Below are 23,947 nucleotides of genomic sequence, written 5' to 3'. Positions count from 1 at the left end.
GTACACAAGAGAACAGTAGTAGTAAGTATTCCATAGCTGAGATTATCTTTGAATGGAATTCATGGATTTTCAGGCAACATTAATACATAGAAATGATGGCAGAAAAAGACCAAACGCCCCATCTAATCTGCCCAGCAAGCTCCCACACTTATTTTCCCATACTGTTTCACCGACCACCAAGTTCAGGGCCCTTGTTGGGATATCCAATCCCTTTGCCAAAAATCTGTCCATGCACAAATGGCCCCAAAAAACAACAAGGAAGATGGTTTATTGAAGCCGTTGAAGAAACAAAAAAAGGGGATAACACCGAATGTCCTTTAAAATATTTATTAACAATTTGCCTGACTGAAGGCCTGAGTTTCGCCCTTTTATAATAGGGCTGCTTCAGGGACTTCTTAATAAAATACAGATATACTTTATCCCACCTTCGTCTAGTTAAAAATATCAAACATCTGGTAATATGTAGTCATCCATGTTATTATTCTCTTTTGTTCAGTGAACAAACCAACTTATTGAATTTCTTATAACATCGGTGCGGTGTAACCACACGTATGACTTCTTGGAAGTCAGTTTGTAAGCAGTTTCGCTGATATCTAAAGTTTTTAACTAAAGCCTGGATAAAGAATAGTATTTATTTAAGTACTGAAGATTATATCTTGCAAGAAGTCATAAGTGTGGTTACACCGCACCGATGTTAGAAGAAATTCAATAAGTTGGGCCTGGATTTATCAAAATGCACTAAATATCTCATGCGATAGGAAAAGGGGTGTATTTTAACATAGAAATGAAGGCAGAAGAAGACCAAATGGTCCATCCAGTCTGCCCAGCAAGCTTTCACACTTTTTTTTTTTCCCATACTTTTCTGTTACTCTTGTCCCTTTAAATAACTTTTTTGGCTCTATTTCCCTTCCACCCCACCATCGTAGATAGCAGTGCTGGAGCTGCATCTGAGTGAAGTATCCAGCTAATTGGTTTGGGGTAGTAACCGCTGTAATAAGCCAGCTTCTCCCACGCTTGTTTATCCAGCCTGAGAATTCAGTCTTTGTTGGTTGTTTGAATATAAATCCTCCTTTCATTCTCCCTGCCGTTGAAGCAGTGGGCTGTGCTGGATATGTATTCTAAGTGAAGTATCAGGCTTGATTTGGGGTAGTGACCGCCGTAACAAGCAAGCTACACCCATGCTTATTTGTTTTACACAGACCATGTAATTCAGTCCTTGTTGGTATATGTCTGAATATAAAACATCTTTTCTTCATTCCCCTTGCCATTGAAGCAAAGAGCTCTGCTGGATATTCATTGAAAGTTTTATGGTAATAGGTAGTTTATCGCATTTTGCGCTAATACCTACACAAAGCACTATCTTTTTTGCACTTTGCAATAAGTGCCAGAATTGTTGTATTTCCTACATACAACCACTGGGGGGGACCATGTTTATTTATTTATTTATTTATTTAAAGGCTTTTATATACCGGAGTTCATGCACTAGTGCATACCACTTCGGTTTACACGGAACAAGGAACAGAAAATTACATCAAACAGATTGAGTAATTAAACAAATATACAATTACATCCAACAATTGGGTATAAATAACATGGCTAACTTAGTAGGAACTTAGAGTTAGAGGTGAAGGAGAGAAATAGTACCAAGTGGTAATAGAACAATGTTAATAGCTAAATAATAAATATAAATAGTAAATACAAGTTCTTATAATAAATACAGGTGTTTACAGATTACAGTCTTCAAGAAAAGTTTACGTCTACAGAATAGGGTTAAGTAAATAAGAACTGGCGGTTATTTCTATAGGAGTGAAGACTTCAAAAACTAAGGTTACATCTGGATTAAGAGGTATTGGTGTAGCATGTTCAAATATTTAATGATTTGGAATTGTGAGACCAAGGATAAAATTAGGAGTGTTTGATATGATTATAAAGCGAGAATGATTCAAGTTCTGGGATGTGGTTCTGAGCTAGACCTTTAAGTGTTTAGTGGTTTGAAGCTCCTGGAGAGCCAGCCTAGTTATCAGGGCCTTCCTATGGGGAGGGGGAAGAGAGAGAGAGAGAGACTAGCCATAATGCCCTCACACTAGATAGGTATTTATATCTGTATGGGAGGCCCACCTAGTAACGAGGTGAGGTTTAGGTATTAGTGTAGGGGCCACTTTGATATTCAGTGAGACGTACGAACACAACAGTGCTCTCTTGTGAAGATTTAATGGCCTTCGGAGTGAGGAAACTCACCTCTCAACCTAGCCTGATGTTACCCAGGTAGAGAGTCCATCAAGCTAGGTTGAGAGAACATTGCACAAATCTCATCTTTGGATGAGTTTCCTCACTCCGAAGGTCATCAAATCTTCAGAAAAGAGCACTGTTCTGTTCGTAGGTCTCACTTTGAATGTCAAAGTGGACCCTACACTAGTACTTAAACCTCACCTCGTTACTAGGTGGGCCTCCCATAGAGATATAAATACCTATCTAGTGTGAGGGCATTATGGCTAGTCAGTCTCTCTCTCTCTCTCTCCTCCCCCCCCCCCCCCCCCCACAGTGGTGGCAGGAGGGCCCTTAAAGCTAGGCTGGCTCTCCAGGAGCTTCAACCTTTTTCTCATTTGCATCGCACCATGCATTATGGTGCTTTCATACACGTTAATGGCGTTTTTGCATGCGTTAAAGGCGTTTTTTGCATGCGAAAACGCCATATAGCACTTTGATAAATGACGCCCTTGGTTTATTCACTGAACAAAAGTGAATAATAACACCAGATGTTTGATATTTTTAAGTAGACGAAGGTGGGATAAAGTATATCTGTATTTTATTAAGAAGCCCTATTATAAAATGGTGAAACTCAGGCCTTGAGTCAGGCAAATTCTTAATAAATATTTTTAAGGATATTCGGTGTTATCCCCTATTTTTTTTGTTTCCCATGCACAAATGGCAACACCAAACAAATGTGGCCTACTACAGTACTTGTAGGCAGAGGAAGTATATTCCCTATCAGGGTCCTTTAATCTCAGACTCCACAGCAAGAAGACCTGACCCGAAGTTATTAAATCTATGTTATCTGATAAGGAACAAAAGGGAACCTGGAACTAAGGGTTGAATGGCTTCACCTCCATCTTTTCATGGATTGGAGGCCCAGTGAAGACTTAGAAGGACTACAACAGAGGTCATTAATGCTTTCTGATAATAGAACTATGTTTCAAATATTAGCAAAAATATGGAGGCTGTGTTTTCCTCTAAAATGTGTTTTAAATGTTGACTGGCGTATAAATCTTCTACCAGCAAGAACAAATAGGTGGAGAAAGATAAATGTATTTACTTATTGAAAAAAATTAGAGTATCTTAACTTTGAAGTTTCAGATAATTATAAATATTTAATTATTTCTAGTTTTCACTGGTAAAAAGTAATTACTTCTCTGTAATTATTGTTCTCTGAAGATAGATTCCCAATGATCACACTTGCTCACACGATCTGTCATGTGATGAACTAGATGCTCAATTTCTAGAATCTTCTCAAAGTTTATGTACATACAAGTGACATTACAGATATGAGACTCCAACTGGAGAATGACTAACTTCCAAAAAGACAGCAGAGTAAGTTTTGTGACTACTGGCATGGTATCTTTGGAGAACAACTACTGCAGGCAAGTAATTACCCTTTCCTTCAAAGCTAAGCATGAGTAATGGAATCATGCTAATGTTATAAGAATCTCTATAAAAAGCATCAAATGACTGCAAGATGGAACTTTTACAAATACAAAAAAAAATGTCATTCTGTATGTTGTATAATTTTTTTTCATGCAGGGGAGGAAGAATTTAAAGAGAGACAAAAAGTCTAACAAAATTAAATAAAAATAAAAAAAAGGCCAGATATACTAAGCACTTCCCCATAGACACAAAGGGGATAATTTTCAAATTGTCCATATTGAAACAATGTTTGCAGGTGCTTTTATAACCTACAGACTTTGCATCAGTTTCCAAATGGAAACTTGCTTCCCTTTGAAACGTGCTGCATGTACAAAGCACCTATGGTATAAACCTATCAAGAGTCTAGGTATCATGATTGACTCTACCTTATCTTTTAAACCTCAAATAAAATTGCTGATTAAAACAGGCTTCTTTAAACTTCGGCTGTTAAGAGGCCTTCGTCATTTGTTGTATGACAAAGAGTTTTTGATGGTTGTTCGTGCCATTATTTTTCCGCACATTGACTACTGTAATGGGTCATATATTGGTTTACCGAAGTGTTTAATTCAATCGTACAACTTTTGCTAAACTCAGCTGCCAGGCTGGTTTCTCACACAAAGCACTTTGAAAAGATCTCGCCAACCCTATGTAGACTTAACTGGTTACCAGTGAATGAACGTATAGTGTTCAAAATAGGCATGTTAGTGTACAAGCTTCGTGCGTCAGATTCTACCTTTTGGTTTAATGTACTGTTACGGATTTATAATCCAGTTAGATGTTTGAGATCTTCACAATTTAATTTGCTAGAGATTCCCTCAATTCACCATGCCCGTTTATCCTGTACTAGGGAGACTTCTTTCTCCATTGCAGCACCCATTCAATGGAACCTTCTTCCTTTTGACCTCAGATCTTTAGAAGATGTTAAAAAATTTAAAACGGCATTTAAGGAATATCTGCTTCATCGTGCGTTCAATGATAAATGAGGCTGCATGAATGTTCTTAATCTGCTCATTAAAAGATATATGACGATTTATTAATTGAATATTCAATTTTTGGAATATGCTCTTATGTCTAAAATAGTAAATGTACCATTAATATTTGGTATTTTGCTGCTTGGTTTCTGTGAAGCTGAAATCTGTTGTTTGTATTTTATTTTGTTTTTATTATGTATGTACCCTTGTATATCGCCTAGGCCTTGTTAAGTGTTAGGCGATTAATAAATTTTAATAAATGAAATGAAATGAAATGGATATTTACACCTGCTGTTTCTGTGGGTACGTTTTTCATGGAACACACAAATAGTTTTGAAAATGCAATCTATGGGCATTATTTTTCTCACAGGACAAGCAGGATGGTAGTCCTCACATATGGGTGACATCATCAGGATGGAGCCCAATCAAGGAAAACTTCTGTCAAAGTTTCCAGAACTTTGACTGGCCCCTACTGGGCATGCCCAGCATGGCACTAACCCTGCAGCCAGCAGGGGTCCCCCTTCAGTCTTCTTTTTTCCGCGCAGCAGTAGCCTCGCGGTTTAGGAGCTCTGAAGAGATTCCTGACAGGAATTTTCCTCACGGAGTTAATTAAAATTAAAATGCCCCACAGGGGTCCCCCTCTAACTTTTCTCTGGCTGCGGTACTCCGGTAAGTTTTTCAACGTTTTTCATCGATTACTGTAGAGTTTGGCCCTCGCGGCCTACTGGCCGTCGACCATACCACGGCTCGATTTTTCTATGGCCATGGCGTCAAGGTTTCGTCGGTGCCTGGACTGTACTCGCACCATGTCTATCACAGACCCTCATGGAGTCTGTGTAATGTGTTTAGGCCATGAGCATGATGTCCTGACTTGCACCAAATGTGCCCTCATGACACCAAAAGGTCGCAAAGCCAGAATGGAGAAGATGGGACTCCTTTTCCGTGCTCACACCCCGACGCCGTCCATTGCATCGACGTCATCGGAACTGGCACCAAAGTTGCACCAGCATCGCAAACCGTCCGGTGACTGCCTGCCATCAACGTCGTCAAGGCCATCGACTCCCGTTTCTCCCCCTCAAGATCGAAGGGATCGTAGGGAGAAACATCGCCATCGGCATCGTAAGTCTCGGACCGTCGAGGGAGCGAAATCATCGACCGAGCCACCGTCCGAGCCACCATCGAAGAAGCCCCGTCCAGGAACAGCACAGACCATTCCTGCGACCGGGTCACCAAGGCCACCCTCACCCGATCGGGGTTTGGGAGTCGCGATTCCGCCTGTAAAGGTGGTCCCTCCGACTGTGCCTCAGCCTCTCTCTTCCGTCACGGAGCCGGGGCTGAGTGCCCCAGGTCTCCGGGAAGAACTGGACTGGCTGGTCCAGGAGGTCATCAACAAGACGATGCAACGACTCCAGGTTCCTCCGGCAGCGACACCGGCACCGAGAGTGGAACCGGTCACCGACCCGATTCCAGCAGCGCTGGCACCGCTGCTATCCCGGATGGAGGAGCTCATGACTGCCCTTCTGCCGGTGATTCCCGGGTCTCCGATGCGCTCCCCGATGAAAGCTTCATCGGGAGGAGAAACACCGTTCCGCATTCCTCCTTCGGGGGTATTGCCTCAGCCATCGATGCCATGTCGTCCCTCGCCACCGATTCATTCATCGGGGGCGATACGCACATTGGCGCCATCGATGCCGGCACCGATACCCCCCAGGCTGTCCACGGTGCCCCCGGTGATTCCTTCGATTTTCTCGGAGCCTCAGCCGGGCCCTTCGGGTATCCAACCCCCTTCTCGTCCTACAGGTCAGCCTACTGATCCTTATGACACCTTGGGTGATGATACTTCCACAGACACCGATGACTTACCTTCACCTCCCTCTCCTACTGAAAGTAGAAAGCGTTCTCCTCCAGAGGACCTTTTTTTCATTAATTTTGTGAAGGAAATGTCGGAATTGGTCCCTTTCCAGCTTCAGATGGAGCAAGATGATAGGCACCAGATGATGGAGCTTCTCCAGTTCCTGGATGCCCCTAAAGTGATCACTTCTATTCCCATTCATCAAGTTCTTCTTAACCTCCTCAAAAAGAACTGGGAAAACCCTGGATCCATTGCCCCAGTACACAGAAAGGCTGATACTACCTATCTAGTACAGTCAGCCCCTGGCTTTCAAAAATCTCAGCTCGACCACCACTCAGTTGTGGTAGAATCAGCTCAAAAGAAAGCAAAAAGGACGAAGCCTCACTCCTCTACCCCTCCTGTTAAGGAACACAAGTTCCTAGACATGCTCATCTCCAGAATTGCTTCTTCCCAGCTGTACATGACCGAATACAACAGGGTCATTTTCAAGCAAATACAGGACTTCTCTGAAACCCTGCCTGACCAATTCCAAGAACAGCTTCAAATCCTTGTCAACAAGGGCTTTGAGGCAGGAAAGCAAGAGAATAAAAACAGCTTACGATATCTTCGACACCTCCACTAGAGTGTCTGCAACTGCCATTTCGGCAAGACGCTGGGCCTGGCTCAAGTCTTCTGACCTTCGCCCAGAAGTACAAGACAGGCTTTCTGACCTGCCCTGTATAGGAGATAATCTGTTCGGTCAACAGATTCAGCAAATAGTGGCTGAGTTAAAGGACCATCATGAGACCCTCAAACAGCTCTCATCGATACCTTCTGATTTCCCCTCTAGACAGCCCTTCAAGAAGGACTCTAAGAAGTCATTCTTCCGCCCAAGGAAGTACTATCCTCCACCAGCAAGGTCCCGAATTACGAGGCCCTATCAAAAATCTCAGCCTCGCCAGCCCCGGAAACAAAAGCCACAAGCAGCTCCCCAGCCAGGGCCTGCTTCAGGTTTTTGACTTTCCCTTGGAGAGCAGCAGCCTGATTCCTCTGCCAAGCATTCCAGTGGCAGGTCGATTGTGCCACTTTCACGACATGTGGCAATCAATCACAACCGACCAATGGGTGCTAGCAATAATTGCTCAGGGTTACCACCTAAACTTTCTCGCTCTTCCACCGGAATCACCACCTCCACAAGCGTGGAGAGTAACTGACCACTCTGTCCTTCTGGAGCAGGAGGATTCCCTTCTTCTCCAGTTAAGAGCAATAGAACCCGTCCCTCTTTCGCAACAAGGCCTAGGGTTCTATTCCCAGTACTTTTTGATCCCCAAAAAATCCGGGGGCCTTCGTCCAATTCTGGACCTACATGCCCTCAACAAGTACCTCCAGCGGGAAAAGTTCAAGATGGTAACCTTGGGCTCGCTTCTACCTCTTCTACAAAGAGGAGACTGGCTCTGCTCTCTGGACCTCCAGGACGCATACACCCACACTGCGATATCTCCAGCTCATCGCAAGTACCTCAGGTTTTTAGTAGGCCCAAAGCACTACCGAGTGCTTCCATTCGGCCTAGCAAGTCTTTACCAAATGTCTCGTAGTTGTCGCAGCCTTTCTCAGGAAAGAAGGTGTTCACGTCTACCCCTATCTAGACGACTGGTTAATCAGGGCCCCAAACCAGCAAGCCACTCTATCATCCCTGGATTAGACCCTACACACTCTAATTTCTCTAGGATTTCTCGTCAATTACGAGAAATCCTATTTAGTCCCATCTCAAACCTTGTCATTCATGGGGGCAGGCTTGGACACCTTGCAGGCAAAAGCCTTTCTATCTCAACAACGAGTGCAAACCCTCATGTCCCTCGCTCACCAGTTGCAGTCTCAGCATACAGCAACAGCTCGGCAATTCCTTGTCCTTCTCGGACACATGGCGTCCTCAGTCCATCTCACACCAATGGCCCACCTGGCCATGAGGCTCATGCATTGGACTCTGAGGTCACAATGGATTCAAGCAACTCAACCTCTGTCAACCATTGTCCACATCACCGACGCACTCCGTCTGTCTCTCGCCTGGTGGAAAGATCAGAACAATCTCCTCCAGGGACTGCCTTTTCACCTACCAGATCCTCAACTCATTCTCACCATCGACGCTTCCAACCTCGGGTGGGGAGCTCATGTGAACAATCTACAGACACAAGGGTCTTGGTCTCGAGAGGAAGCCAAACACCAGATAAATTTCCTGGAGCTTCGAGCAATGCGATATGCTCTCAGAGCTTTTCAGCAACGCCTGTCAAATCACGTCATCCTGATTCAGACGGACATCCAGGTGGCCATGTGGTACATCAACAAGCAGGAAGGCACAGGCTCCTTCCTTCTGTGTCAGGAAGCTGCGCAGATTTTGGCGGAAGCGCTCTCCCACTCGATGTACCTCAGGGCCACCTATTTGCCGGGAGTGCACAATGTTTTGGGAGACAAACTGAGTCGGGTATTCCAACCGCACGAGTGGTCTCTCAACCCCTCGGTAGCGACCTCTCTCTTCCAGCAATGGGGTTATCCCCAAATAGACCTCTTTGCGTCCCCTCAGAACCACAGAGAGGACAATTACTGCTCCCTCATTCGGAGCGAGCGCTCTCAGCCCAGAGATGCATTCTCCCTCTCGTGGGCAACCGGTCTGCTTTATGCATTCCCTCCACTTCCTCTTCTATCAAAGACTCTCGTGAAGCTCCGTCAGGACAAGGGAACTATGATCCTCATAGCACCTCACTGGCCACACCAAGTGTGGTTTCTCGTACTCCAGGATCTCTCCATCCGCAGGCACATTCCCTTGGGAACGGACCCGCTTCTGATCACTCAGAACGACGGATGTCTACGCCATCCCAATCTTCAGGCCTTGTCCCTGATGACATGGATGATGAAAGGTTAATCCTTCAACCACTTAACCTTTCAGATTCAGTTTCTCATGTCCTGATTGCTTCACAGAAGCCTTCCACAAGAAAGTCTTATTCCTATAAATGGAAAAGGTATACATCATGGTGTTTTTCGCAATCCCTTGATCCCTTTTCCTGTCCAATCCCAAGGTTTTTGGACTATCTCTGGCATTTATCAGAATCAGGTCTAAAGACCTCTTCCATCAGAATGCATGTCAGTGTGGTAGCCGCCTTCCATAAAGGTGTCGGGGATGTCCCTATATCGGAACAACCCCTCGTAACACGTTTTCTGAAAGGCTTGTTCCATATCAAGCCACCTTTATGTCCTCTGGCCCCTTCTTGGGACCTTAATCTGGTTCTCGGGTGGCTCATGAAACCACCATTCGAACCTCTTCACTCCTGTGACCTAAAATATCTCACATGGAAAGTGATTTTCCTTTTGGCTATCACTTCAGCTCGCAGGGTTAGTGAGTTACAGGCCCTAGTTACCTATCCGCCTTACACTAAACGCCTGCAGGACCGGGCGGTACTCCGCACTCACCCTAAGTTTTTGCCTAAGGTAGTTTCGGAGTTTCACATTAATCAATCCATCATACTAACTATCTTCTTTCCCAGGCCCCACTCCAATCCAGGGGAACAGGCTCTGCATACCCTTGACTGTAAACGGGCTCTAGCATTCTACCTAGACCGTACAGTTGCCCACAGGAAGAGCACTCAGTTATTCGTCTCTTTCCATCCCAACAAATTAGGGCAACCTGTGGGTAAGCAGACTCTCTCCTCCTGGTTGGCAAACTGCATATCTTTTTGCTATCAGCAAGCAGGCATTCCTTTTCAAGACCGTGTTAAAGCACACTCTGTGAGGGCCATGGCGACTTCAGTAGCACACCTACGATCGGTGCCGCTTCCTGACATTTGCAGGGCTGCCACCTGGAGTTCTCTCCACACTTTCGCAGCCCACTATTGCTTAGACAAAGCCAGAAGACAAGATTCCATCTTGTTGCACGCCGTTTGGTACATTTGATGCATGTTCGGACATCCTCAGCTCGGTACTGACCCATATGTGAGGACTACCATCCTGCTTGTCCTGTGAGAAAGCAAGTGTTGCTTACCTGTAACAGGTGTTCTCACAGGACAGCAGGATGTTAGTCCTCACGAAACCCGCCCGCCGCCCTGCGGTGTTGGGTTCGTAACGTTTTGTTGCTTTATTTTTTCGGCACTGCCTGTAGCTATCAAATAAGACTGAAGGGGGCCCCCTACTGGCTGCAGGGTTAGTGCCATGCTGGGCATGCCCAGTAGGGGCCAGTCAACGTTCTGGAAACTTTGACAGAAGTTTTCCGTGATTGGGCTCCATCCTGATGATGTCATCCATATGTGAGGACTAACATCCTGCTGTCCTGTAAGAATACCTATTACAGGTAAGCAACACTTGCTTTCTCCTCCAACCTAAACATGCTACTGCAATCTTCAGCCTCACAAGCCTAATTTGGTCTTAAAAGACCCTCTGGAAAGCTTCATTTATGTAGAAGGGAAAAAGAGACTATTCTGGAAGCTGTTCCCTCCATTACTCAGCTAGCAAAATCGGTGGAAGAGTTGAGTTCCAACATGCCTGTGAGATCGCCTTCTAAAATAGTAACTGTATAGAAAACTAGAGCTGCACAGTTCAACAGTGCATGAGGGGAAATATGAATCATCCACGGACCTTACCCGTTCATCTATCGGAGAGAAGAGGGAGGTAAGGAGCCTGGCACACATGATTTATTTAATTTTGGTATGAAGCACTAATAAAATGTATGCCGATCCCACCAAAACAGGAATCTCGTTTCATGTGCACTACAGTGCTGCCTTCTATCCTAGGAGCTAGAAATCAATCTAGGCCAGTGGTCCCCAACCTTTTTTGCGCCAGGGACCGGCTTCGAGCAAGACCATTTTTCCATGGCCTGGCAGGGCGGGGCGGGGCAGGGGCAGGGGCGGGGCTTTGGTCAAAAGGGCGGGGTTATGGATGGGGTTGGATTTTAGTGCATACTTATTTAATTATGACATTTATAAATCCTGAACCTCCAGTTCTCTAACTCTGTGCATCCATTGAAATTCCCCCAAACAATGGAGCTTGGATGTTTCCCTTACAGCTCATCATAGTAAAAGATATTTTCAAATTCTGGTGTCACCTCACAGTAACAGCAGCACAAACACCTTCCACTGCCAGGCACATTGTGAACTAACACAAAACCCCACAAAAAAAGACACTCAAAATCTATAGTGCAATCCCATCGTAATAACAGTAATAACATCAAGGACTCAAACAACAAAAACCCTACCTGTGTAAATATTACACTGGGTCCTAGGATAACAATACACCACCTACTGAGGAAACAAAACAAATCCGATTGCTATAGATCCCTATACAGACACTACATGCTAGCAGAATCTCTCATCGTGGTCACACTCACAGAGCAGAGACAGACCCTCACCAAATACAGAATACAAAATAAAGGAGCACAAATTAGAAAAAACTGAAATGGAAACCCCAAGAAGCCAGACTCTGTGTATTAACAATGGAAAAACAGAACCACCATTCCGCATAAAACAAATAAAATTAAGAAACATAATGTATCAGTTATAATAGTAAAACCATACTAATAAAAGAATATTTTAAAACTACTGATAAACAGAATTTCTATTAATTAAAATCATATACATTTTTTACAATTTCCCAAACACCAATAAAATATTTCAAAACAGCACATATATCAAATAACACACAATAATTAAAACTAATAAGGATTTTAAAAAGCTCCTGCTGTCCATACATGGGAGCTCTTGATTTCCAGTCACCCTGATATTTATTATTTATTATTATTTTTTATATACCGACATTTGATCTCAATCGAGATATCACACAGGTTTACATTCAGGTACTGTAGGTATTTCTCTATCCCCAGAGGGCTTACAATCTAAGTTTTTTGTACCTGAGGCAATGGAGGGTAAAGTGACAGCAGGACTTGAACCCTGGTCTCCTGGTTCATAGTCCACTGCTATAACCACTAGGCTATTCCTCCTCACCAATTGTCGAGGATTAGGAGGATTTGTCGAGGATTAGGAGGTTATCCTCTCTCTCTCACACATACTCACATACTCCATTCTCATACTCACATACTCTCTCACTCATACTCACATACTCCATTCTCTCTCACACATACACTGTCACATACATACAAATTCATGCTCTTATACCCAACCATAACCTCTCGCTCTCACAGACACTGACACACTCTCAGGCTGTAAGATACTCTCTCCCCCTCCACACACACCCCTCCCACACACACACTCTTACTCCCCTGGATTTTCTCATACACACTCATGCTCTCACTCTCACTGGCTCCCTCACAACCTCAGAGCCTCTCTCATTCCTCTGCTGCCACTGTCACGGTTGCCGCGTGGCTATTGGGGAGGTGCTGATTGCTACTACTGGCACTGAAGCCCATTCTGCTGCCTCCTCTGTGCAGGCCCCATGGGCTTCCAGTTCCTCCATGCTGATTTCGTACATTGTGAGATCCGCATAGAGAAAGTGCTACTCTTGCACATTCCCAAAGATTACATGTGCCAATCAGTAAAAAGTAATTTATTTTTTTTTACATCTGCTGTCTGATCTTAGTTTTCTAATCAGTTGGTCATAGGCTTTTTTTCCCATCTTCCCTTTCTTATTTTTTTGCCAATTCCTTTTATATTGCCTTTTTTTCTATTTCTTTTCTCTCCATCTGTCTTCTTCCCTCAAACACACAGTCAGGTTCTCATTCTCACATGCATTTATCTCTCTAACACACACACAGTCTCTCACTGTCACATGCTGTCTCTCTCACACACACAGAGGCTCTCACATGCTGTCTCTGCAAACATTCAGGTCTTCACTCCCACACACAGTCTATCAACTCATCTCATACACGCACACATACACACTCTACAAACCCTCAGCCTCTCTCTCACCTCTGGGCCTCCTCTTCACGGGCCTGCTCCTCCTCCTTCCTGCCCGTGCGGCTCCGGCAACATTTTTTTTCCGGGACCGCATGGGCAGAAAGGAGAAGCACCTGCACGTTTAGACGCGACTGTTTTCTTCGGGCCGTGGTGACGTGAGCTCCATCACGGCCCTGCTGATCTTCTTGCTGTTCGGGTCGTGCCTCCTCCCTTTTGGGGTTGGAGGAGGCGGGTCTCCAGCCTCGCCTCGCCTCTCCGCAGCAGCGGCAGCCAATGAATGTAGCCGGGGAGAGCGGCGTCGCAAACTGGCAAAAAACCCCCAACGGCCTGGTCCCGGTCCGCAGACCGGTGGTTGGGGGAACCCTGATCTAGGCAACTCACAGAGTTTTTCTTCTGGCAGAATGCTGATCCTCTACGGATTGCAACTGACCTCCTGGTATCTGCCTACTCAGAAGCCAGGGAGAAAGCACTGGCTGACATGCTGAGACTTACTTGTAGCATTGCACCTCCCTCTTTTTACAGCCACCCAGGAAGCAAGTGAAGAGAGGGCGAGGGGAAAGTGATCCCCTCAGACCCTCTTGACTGAGTCCAAATCCGGCACAGTACCACAGGAGACCAGGAGGCAGTCCAGAGAAATAGTTGTGTTGCACGCCTATATTTTTTTTTTTATATTTTACTGTCTCCTTGTTGCTCTCCAGACAGTCCACCAAGTGAACAAAGTCACCAGGGACCATCTGGTGCTTGACCCATCAGTGCAGGAACTCAAGACCTCAATTGAATCAGTTCCCAAGGATGAAGGGAGAATCAGTCCCACCAAGACTTTCACCAGAGCATTCCCAAGATTTGGCCTATGGTCCACCAGGAACCTGGCCTAAAGCCTTCCCAGGAGGAGCCTAGTCCTAGCTGCAGCACTAGTCTACATGTCTGCACCATTTGCTAGAGACAGAGAAATACTAAAGAACTGAAGACAGCACCAGGCCCCTACAGGGAGCGTGAAGTCAGCTTTGAGCTTTTTTGTCTCTGTTTCCAAATGCTGGCAGGGGGACCATAAGCCACTTCTCTGGACTGGTCTGGCAAGGACAATAAGAAAATTAAGATTCCAGTAATTGCCTGAATGCTTGAAACTGAAAGTAGACCACTAACTTTTTAAGAACTGCTCCTGCTACAGACAAAAGGTTGGGATGATCCCATTATCTGCTATCACTGTCTAGGAGTAGGTTACAACATGTCTACATGTGATAAGTGATTGAAGATGACACCTCTGTTTTATGGGTCCTTCAGGAAAGTCACTCTGTCTATGAAGTCAGAGGCCACGACAAATTACCTGAAACAATGCACACTGTTGACACAAAAAAGATCCAAGTCTATCAAAAAATAAACACTTCAATTTATGGAAAGGCCTAAACTTTGTAAGAAAAGAAAAAAAATAGATAATCGAATTCAATAAACTGAATAGGACGAAGAACTGAAGTAGAAATGCTCTTCCTCAGACAGGCAGCAGAAAAAAAAAACCCAATAACTGGTTCCAGTGGCTGCTATTGCCACCCAGTCATTTATGTATTAGCAGGCCATACGGCACATCAATATGACTATCAAACGCTTACTTTTGGAGATCTGCATATTTACAAAAATATTCTTAATACAACAAATGCCACTTTCCTGGGGTGTTTCTATAAAGCACAGAACAATTATAGGAAAACTCACCTGAGCATACCTATTCCTCATTAATCTAAGGTTTTCATGTTCCTCTTCCTTTTCTTTGAGGAACTGGTTGTATTCCTTGTTCCTCTCAATGCGCAATCTCTCCTGAAACAGACATCAAGCAGTATGTCAAAAGTTCACAGCAGGTCCAAGAGGGGAAAGATGTAGCTTTATGCCTCTGGGGACATTCAATGTTTGTTATAAAAGTATCCCAAGACAACGTATTAAAATACAACAGTGAGTTACAAATACTATTCAAATGAACAGCTTCAGTACAGTTCAAAACAAATATATATCAGGTTTATCACTACTCACAACAGAACAGGATAGCATCTAAAACAAAACTGTTATACGAATAAGAAATATCCACTATTATTTCATCAAATTCCATGAAAGAAATATATTTAAAAGTAAAATACCCTATTTCAACTGAGGATAATACTGAGCATTCTATGACAGATGCCAGGCTCTAAAACCAAATGAAACCACTCTGATCACAAGTGTGGCTCTCCAAAATAATAATTTCTGGTGTCATTCTGATAAAGGGAAATAAGATTCTGATGAAATGTGGTAGAATAGGTTTTTAATACCCTTTTAAAATTTATCTGGAACCAAATCGCTGGTTTACCTGCTGTATGATTTTTTAAAAATGTCTCTTTATACATTTTTTTTTTTAATTTCCTCTCTTGGTTCTGCATGTTCTATAAAGAGAAACTACACCAGAAGTTTGATTTTAAAAAACCATAAAAAATATACACAAGTATTCTTACAGAGAGTTTCATAAAAATTCTTTAGTGCAAAATTAAAGGCCTGTAATGAATATCCCATTTTTGGACAAGTTGGTAGAACAGGTGGTGACTAGTCAGTTAGTTTGATTTTTGGAGGAAGTGGAACTTTCTTGATTATGGTTAATATGGCTTCAATGCTGTCTATGGTATGGAATCCACTTTTCTTTTACCGATTTTCTTCGCTGTATGACAGACAGAGGCTAGGTTTATGCTGTGGCCCTTATGGAGCTCTCAGTAGCCTTTGACACCTTTGGACATGCTATCCTGCTTGAAAGGATGCATGGTCTCACTGTTAAAGGCACTGTGCTGAACTGGTACACCTCATTTCATGAAGGCCTGTCCCAAAAAGTGATAGGTGATTTGTTTTCCAAATGTTTGGTAGCTGAAATGGGGGGAGGGGGGCGTGGTTCTCAGAAATCTGTAATTTTCTCAACATTTTTAACATGTGTTTTCCCACTAGGTAATTTCATTAGGAGCTCTGGATTTAAGTGTCTCTCTCAAATGCACATAATTATGGATTTTTGCTTTAACCATCTGAAATGTTAGAAAAATGTAACTATGATTTACCAATGGTAACAGACAGGATGAGAGCTAATAAATTGAAGGTTTTGATAGAGTACACCTTAAAGGACTGATCCCAGTTGTCTGGTCCTGGGTCCATTTAAGCAATGCATTCTGAGTATAGGGTAGCTCTCCAGAGGAGGAATATAGCTTAGGTTCAGTGGAGAGCAGATACAGGCCCTTGGAGAAGAGGAGAAGGCAGGTCTACAAGGATAACTGTCCTATTGCTATATATGTGAGAAGTAGTGCTGAGGAAAGCAGCTTCTGATATTCAGCTGGCTGTAAATAATAAAGTTTTTATAAAAGACAACTGGAATCCAGATTGGAATCTGTCCTCCACCCAATAATAGACTGCTCATGTTATAGCACAATGGTAAATACAGAGAAAGCCCAAGTTCTCTGCATGAAATCAGTTATTCTTAAGGACATCTTTCCTTGACTGATCCTGAAGGATTTTATCTTGAATATTCAACTTGAGCTTAAAGTTTTAGGTGTTGTCTTAGACTAAGCTATCAATGTCTGCTTATATTTTTCGGTCGTCTATATCTCATTTCCAAAACTTTACATTATTTGTGGGCTTTGCCATTACCTAATGGATGCCAATTTGATTACAGTGATCCGTGCTTTAAACTCTTCCAGGTTAGATTACTGTAATTCTCTTCTTATGACATTGTCAAAAAGAAATACAAAGACTGAAGTTGATCCAGAATACTGTAGCTCATGTACTATTGGATCTACATCTAACTAAACACATCTTGCTTGGCTGAGGCAAGCTTCCAGTACAGTACTATTGTCAGTTTAAAATAGTTTCCAAAGTTTTCAAGGTCCTGAAAAAGGGAAGGCCTTGTGATCAGAGTCAGCCTAAGTCCTTATAAACCTGGTCAGGTTTTAGGCTCCTCTCAGGCTCAGTTTTTGTCTGTTCCTTCCTTATCTAATGTCCAGGGCTGGTGGAAAGCCCAGTTCTGGCAAAGCTCCCAGAACCTCCACTACCCTGCTACTCTACTTCCCCCTTGCAAGACGTAGATACAACCAAAGAAACCCAAACAACCTGTAGCGGATCATATCTACTCCAACCCGCCGCGAAGCAACTACAACCACGGCAATCATAGCAAGGCCTAACGCAAACGTCGCCGACTACCTACCAGGAATATACATTTTTAAATACTCCAGTGCCAGCTCCAAATCCACAAGCAAACTCACGGTGAGTGACAAACACACACACTGTAAGGCACCCGGCCAAACAGAGGGCAGAGGGAAGCCCTTTAAATTTTAGAGCTCGACGGCGTCGCGCAACCTAAGGAGCCAGCCCCTTAGGGCTCCCCTTGGTGACCCCAGGTCTCTCAACTCTACATGCACCTGGCCTCGCCAGACCTCACTTCTGTGCACTCCCTAGCTTTTTTGAGGACCTTCAGCGGAAACAGCAATCATCCTTCGCAGCATTCATCCCTCCAGCATTCAACCAGCGGAAGCAGCAATCATCCTTCTCAGCATTCATCCCTCCAGCACTCAACCAGCGGAAGCAACAATCATCCTTCTCAGCATTCATCCCTCCAGCACTCAACCAGCGGAAGCAACAATCAACTCACCCTCACAACAACCTTACTATTCCTACATCATCAGCGGAGTCAATCTACGGAGTCAATATGCTAACCTACCCCATCCCCATTATTCATCGTCACCTCTCTCATAACTTGAAACCTCTACTACGACCCTTGAACCACACTAAGAGATCACTCATCCCTATCATGATTTCACCTCTCACCCAACTATTAGGATTCACGTTATTTTCTCTGACACTTTTCAACGCCCAGTCCCTCACCAAGAAAACCCACATCCTCAATGACTATCTGCTGGACTCCAAACCAGACGTCTGTGCCATCACAGAAACCTAGTTAAAAAGTTCCGACACTCCCCTGATAAACCAACTACCGATACACCTCTACGACTTCTTCTCAATCCCAAGACTCAAAAAAAGAGGAGGGCTTCTACTAGCTACCAAGAAAGAACTCCATCTCACACAGCAACCAGTCAAGTCTTCCTCAAAAAAACTAGAACTAGGTTTATTCAAGTCAAAACACATCCAAATTCTCCTGGTTTACGCCCCACCAGGAATATTGGACACTGAAGCCTCCCCACTCATAGAAACTATCGCCAAATACATGAATACAGACTTACCGGCTATGATATTGGGGGATTTCAATCTTCATGTTGACGCCTCGCCACTCTCTCCTATCTGCGAAACCTTCCTCTCCACTCTCAGAGCAATGGGTTTTGAACAAATCATCAATAAACCTACCCACAAAGCAGGACACACGCTTGATCTCATTTTCATTAACTCAAACCTGTCTCACAAGAATGCACCAGTCTGCACCCCTGTACCCTGGTCAGACCACTCCCTGATATCAACTACTCTCGCTACCAAGGCAAATCCTGCAAAAACTCAACCTCACTCTACCATTCACTTCCGGAAACTATGCCCCTCTGACACTCTTAGTGAACAGCTAACTAAAGATCTTCCTAATTTGGACATCTCCAACCACAACTCTGCGCTTCTCTCTTGGAGCAGTATCACGGAAACTATAGCCAATAAACTCTGCCCGAAAATGACAAAAACCATCAATTGGTCACAAAAAACGAAACAACCCTGGTTCTCCCCAGAACTTAAACGAATGAAGCTAGACCTCAGACATAAAGAAGGCACATGGCGTAAAAACCCCAACACCACAACTCTAACAGATTATAAACTCACCCTCCATCTCTACAAGACCTCTCTGCTACAGACAAAAAAGGAATTCTACGCAAGCAGAATCCACGATATACAATATGATGCCAAGGCTCTGTTTTCCTTCGTATCCCAACTCACAAAACCCTCTCCCCCCACCATCCCTGATGAACAGGCTCAATTAAAAGCTAATGATCTTGCACGCTTCTTTCAGGATAAAATTGCAAACACATTGGCACTTCTCCCCACTAACACAATAACCTCAGCCTTCAACTCTAATCCCAACTATCATCCTAGAGACAATAATCCCAACTATCATCCTAGAGACACCCTTGACTCCTTCGAACCCACTACCACCACGGAGATAGAATCCACCCTTAAGAAAATGAAACCCTCCATCCATCCGTCAGACCACATCCCTACTAAACTTCTGCTTCTCATTCCCAGCACCATCTCCAGATCACTCACCAACATCATAAACTGCTCCCTAGCCCAAGGAATCTACCCTGATGAGCTAAAAACAGCATCTCTCAAACCCCTCTTGAAGAAACCCAATCTGGACACAAAAGAACTCTCCAATTTCAGACCCATATCTAACCTTCCGTTTCTAGCGAAGCTCACAGAGAAAGTTGTTAACACACAACTCTCTGACTACCTTGAGGAAAATAAAATACTTTACCCTTCACAGTATGGTTTCCGAAAATCCGCCAGCACAGAAACCCTTCTCATCTCCCTAACAGACCACATCCTCATTGGTCTTGACAAAGGGCTATCATACCTACTGGTCCTCCTAGATATCTCAGCGGCCTTCGATACGGTAAACCATGCCATCCTGCTAAACCGTCTTTCAGAAATTGGAATCACGGGTCTCACCCTCAGATGGTTCAACTCTTTCCTCAACAATAGAAGCTACAAGGTTAGAGTCAACAACAAAGAATCACCAAGCTATAACTCAACGCTAGGTGTCCCACAAGGCTCTTCATTATCTCCAACCCTTTTCAATATCTACTTACTACCCCTCTGCCAACTGCTCACTAACCTAAAATTAACACACTACCTCTATGCAGATGATGTTCAGATATTGATCCCCATAAAAGAAACCCTGCCAAAAACACTTGACTACTGGGAAAATTGCCTGAAATCCATAAAAAGTCTCCTCTCCAGCCTGAACTTGGTTCTCAACGCATCCAAGATGGAAATCCTGCTCATCTCCCCTGAACACTCGACCAACACCGATTTTACAGATCCTGACACACAGATTTCTCAAACAAGAGATTTAGGAGTCATACTAGACAATCATCTGAATTTAAAGAAATCAATCAATAATATCACCAAGGACTGCTTTTATAAGCTTCAAGTTTTAAAAAGAATTAAACCACTTCTCCACTTCCAGGACTTCAGAACCATCCTTCAATCTACGCTATTTTCGAAAACGGATTACTGCAATGCTTTACTCCTGGGGCTCCCCATCTCAGCAACAAAACCTCTACAAATGCTCCAGAATGCAGCAGCCAGAATCTTAACCAACACTAACCGAAGTGCTCACATTACCCCCATCCTCCGTAACCTACACTGGCTGCCAATAAAATACAGAATTCTACATAAAGCACTCACCATAATCCACAAAACCATCCACAAACAGCTCACCCTAGACCTTCAGACCCCATTCAAACACCATGCCTCAGAAAGGCCCATCAGAGAGGCATATAAAGGAATGCTTCAAGTCCCACCTACCAAATCCACCCGTCTAACAACCACCAAAGAACGTTCCTTCTCCACAGCAGGCCCAGTCCTTTGGAACAAACTACCGACTGACCTAAGACTGGAACCCTGCCTCCTCACCTTTCGAAGGAAACTTAAGACGTGACTTTTCCTCCAAGCCTTCCCCTAACTCAAATTAACTCGTCAGACTCAGATCAAGGAACTGAATGTTTACTAATTTCATAACCATCTTATATGATTAATATGTAGTTAATTCCTATCTTTCTTATTCCTAGCTACTCTAGCTCCCAAGTTTAATCCCCCTGTTATATTGTAACTTTGCTAGTTTCGACCTTCTTATTTTTGGTTACTTTGGTTTATCCCTTGTTCCATGTAAACCGGCCTGATACGAATCCCATTCATGAAGTCCGGTATAGAAATATTTTAAATAAATAAAATAAATAACCTATGGTCAGGTTAAGTTCATTACTGGCAACAGACTACAGAAAAAAAAAGAAAGCTTTACTTTAAAAAACCAAAAACAAAATGTACTGAACATTATAGACAAATGCTTACTACATTTAAACATTAATTTCTAAATAAATATTAAAGTTAGAAATAAGCTTTTCTGCTAATAAATATATAAGCAATATAGAAATAAATGAATAAATGCTTCTTCAATAATTGTAGTTGTATATCTACATAGCAAAGCAGAGCTAGGCATTCAGCCAATCAACTAAGCATGAATGATGTAAGGCATTGTGTTTATATTCCATGTATTTGAGAATATAAATCCTCTAAGAAATTTCCCACCCACGTATCAGGATATTAAGACTATGTGCTTTTGGCAAAAGATAATAAATTCTCAGTAGCTAAGCCTTTCATTATATTGTCATACTAATATGCATTAAGACCTTAAGTTCATGTATTTCTTGGCAGTTAGATTATCAAGCATCAAGAAATGAATAGTATAAATATAATACAAAACCGGTACTTCAGCGCTGCCATTCCAATGCATGGAAATCCGAGACCAGAGACAATTTACTCATATTGGGTAAGATAACCATCTCTAATTCTTTTATTTTTCTGTATCAAAGATAAGACTTGATCTAATATAAGATAAATTTTCCTCATGTAAAATAAAAACATTGTTTTTAAGAATATCTGATATAAGAAGCTGCTCTATTCTCATAAATAATGTATTGTTCTCAAACCAATACATTATATCTCTAAGGAGCAATGATATATTAAACTTATGTGATATGGAGATCTAAGGAGAAGGATAAACCTATAAGGGAACTCCTTATTAACGTTTTCCTCACTTAGATCCAACTAAGAGTAGAACCCAAGGCAGCCAGGTATTCCAAGCATCTAGAGGCTGCCACAGATAATTACCAAGATAGATGAGGAGCACATCAGGAACCCTTAGTTGCTCCCTTGGAATGGTCAGGAAGGGTAACATGGGAAAATTTTGATGGGCCAAAATGGAATATGATTCCCTTAAATTTGCATGGGAGCATGTACAGCATGGATGCAGATAGGGCGCTGCTCTCTAAATTGGTGGTGGGGGGGAGGGGAATTAGGGCTGGAGGGTACTGGAAGCCAATAGTAACAGGTGGGAGAGAGGAAAAGGGAAATAAAAATGGATAAAGTGCGTAGCTTGCTGGGCAGACTGGATGGGCCGTTTGGTCTTCTTCTGCCGTCATTTCTATGTTTCATTTCATTTCTATGACACCCTTCCTTATAATAGGAAAAAAATCTAACAAATTGGGTAACTAATGGGGAAGTCTGAGCAACTCATGGTGCCCTAGCCTACAAATACTTCAGTTAGCCTACGGCCACCTCCTAGGGGCTACTTAGGGGAACAGACAACTTGGGAGAAAATCTTGGCCTGCTTCTATTGGCCAGGCTTATATAGATAGGTTCAGAACTATTGTCGATCTTACCCCATTGTGCCAGCTAACCAAACCTGCCATGGTCCGAGAAGCTGCCCTAGTGCTGATACTCATCATCAAGAACCCATTTGAAAGCATCACCATGGGCCTGAAAGGGCTGATAGAAAGGTCATCCTCTACTAATACCATCTGCTACCAAGAAGATATAACCCTACAAAATATGAAGATCTCAATAGTAGAAACTGCCTTGATAGATGTCTGCCCACGAGTTGGGCTGCCCATACAGGTGCTGACAAACCAGGAAACCCCATTTGTCTCACAGGTAATGCAGCAATTCTACACTTTACTGGAGGTGAAAATCCTCCATACCACAGAATGCTTCAATAAAACCCACAAACAAATGCACAGGAATTTTGTTGTTGAAAATGGCAAACACTGGGTCTTCCCATTTGCATTGCAAGAAGTTCCACAAAGCTCAACTAGCTTCTCACCATTTGAAATGTTATATGGGAGAAGACCCAAGATATAGCCCAGGAAACCTGGGAATAAGAACCAAATACACAGGATAAAACCTAGTTGATTATGTAATCCAGATGCAAGAGAGGCTCAAAAAGGCTGGAGAAGCTGCACACCTCTCTCTGGAGAAGACTCAAGCTACCCAAGCCCAAGAGTATAATTGATCTGCAGTCTAGAGGGTCTTACAGCCAGGAGACCACATCCTCGTACTGTGACCATTGTCAGAAAGCAAATTACTACCTTGCAGGTGAGGCTCTCATGAGATCATAGAGAAAACAGTTCCAGTGGACTACAAAGTGCTCCAGCCAGAGGGAATAAGGTACAGATCTTCCATGTACACTTCCTAAAGAAGTTGGTTGCACTAATCTGCAGCCTCCAAGAAGAGGTCTTTGGCCCAGAAGTCCCACCAATACCTGGGCTACTACAAGTCCCTTTTTGGGGGGCATGGAGGGGGAGGGAAATGAGCTTTCAGCATCACAGAAGACAGATTCAGACCAATTGGTAAAAAATAAAGACATCTTCTCCAGTACTCCTTGGTGAACATACCTCTCTTGGTGAACATATCATCACACTCCCAGGATAGGAGGCTTGACAGTGACCTGACTGGATCCCAAAAGCCAGGCAGTGGGCTGTAGAGGCTGAGGTGAAGGAAATGCTACAACTTGGCATAATTTAAGAGTCCAGCAAGAC

The 23,947-nt window shown here is 43.4% G+C and overlaps 1 protein-coding gene across 11 annotated transcripts in view; it reads right to left on the bottom strand.

The window, feature by feature from the left end:
* Positions 1 to 23,947, bottom strand: part of CSPP1 (centrosome and spindle pole associated protein 1) — a 471,676-nt gene that overhangs the window by 288,372 nt on the left and 159,357 nt on the right. For all 11 annotated transcript variants that reach the window (XM_029591423.1, XM_029591419.1, XM_029591426.1 and 8 more), the window contains one exon: positions 15,078 to 15,179. In XM_029591423.1, the coding sequence (XP_029447283.1) occupies positions 15,078 to 15,179 (102 nt within the window). The remainder of the gene's footprint in view (positions 1 to 15,077; positions 15,180 to 23,947) is intronic.

This window comes from Rhinatrema bivittatum, chromosome 2 (assembly GCF_901001135.1).
Source record: "Rhinatrema bivittatum chromosome 2, aRhiBiv1.1, whole genome shotgun sequence".
Taxonomy (NCBI): Eukaryota; Metazoa; Chordata; class Amphibia; order Gymnophiona; family Rhinatrematidae; genus Rhinatrema; species Rhinatrema bivittatum.
The sequence above is the reverse complement of the archived record's forward strand: the minus strand, read 5'-3'. Positions and strand labels throughout refer to the sequence as shown.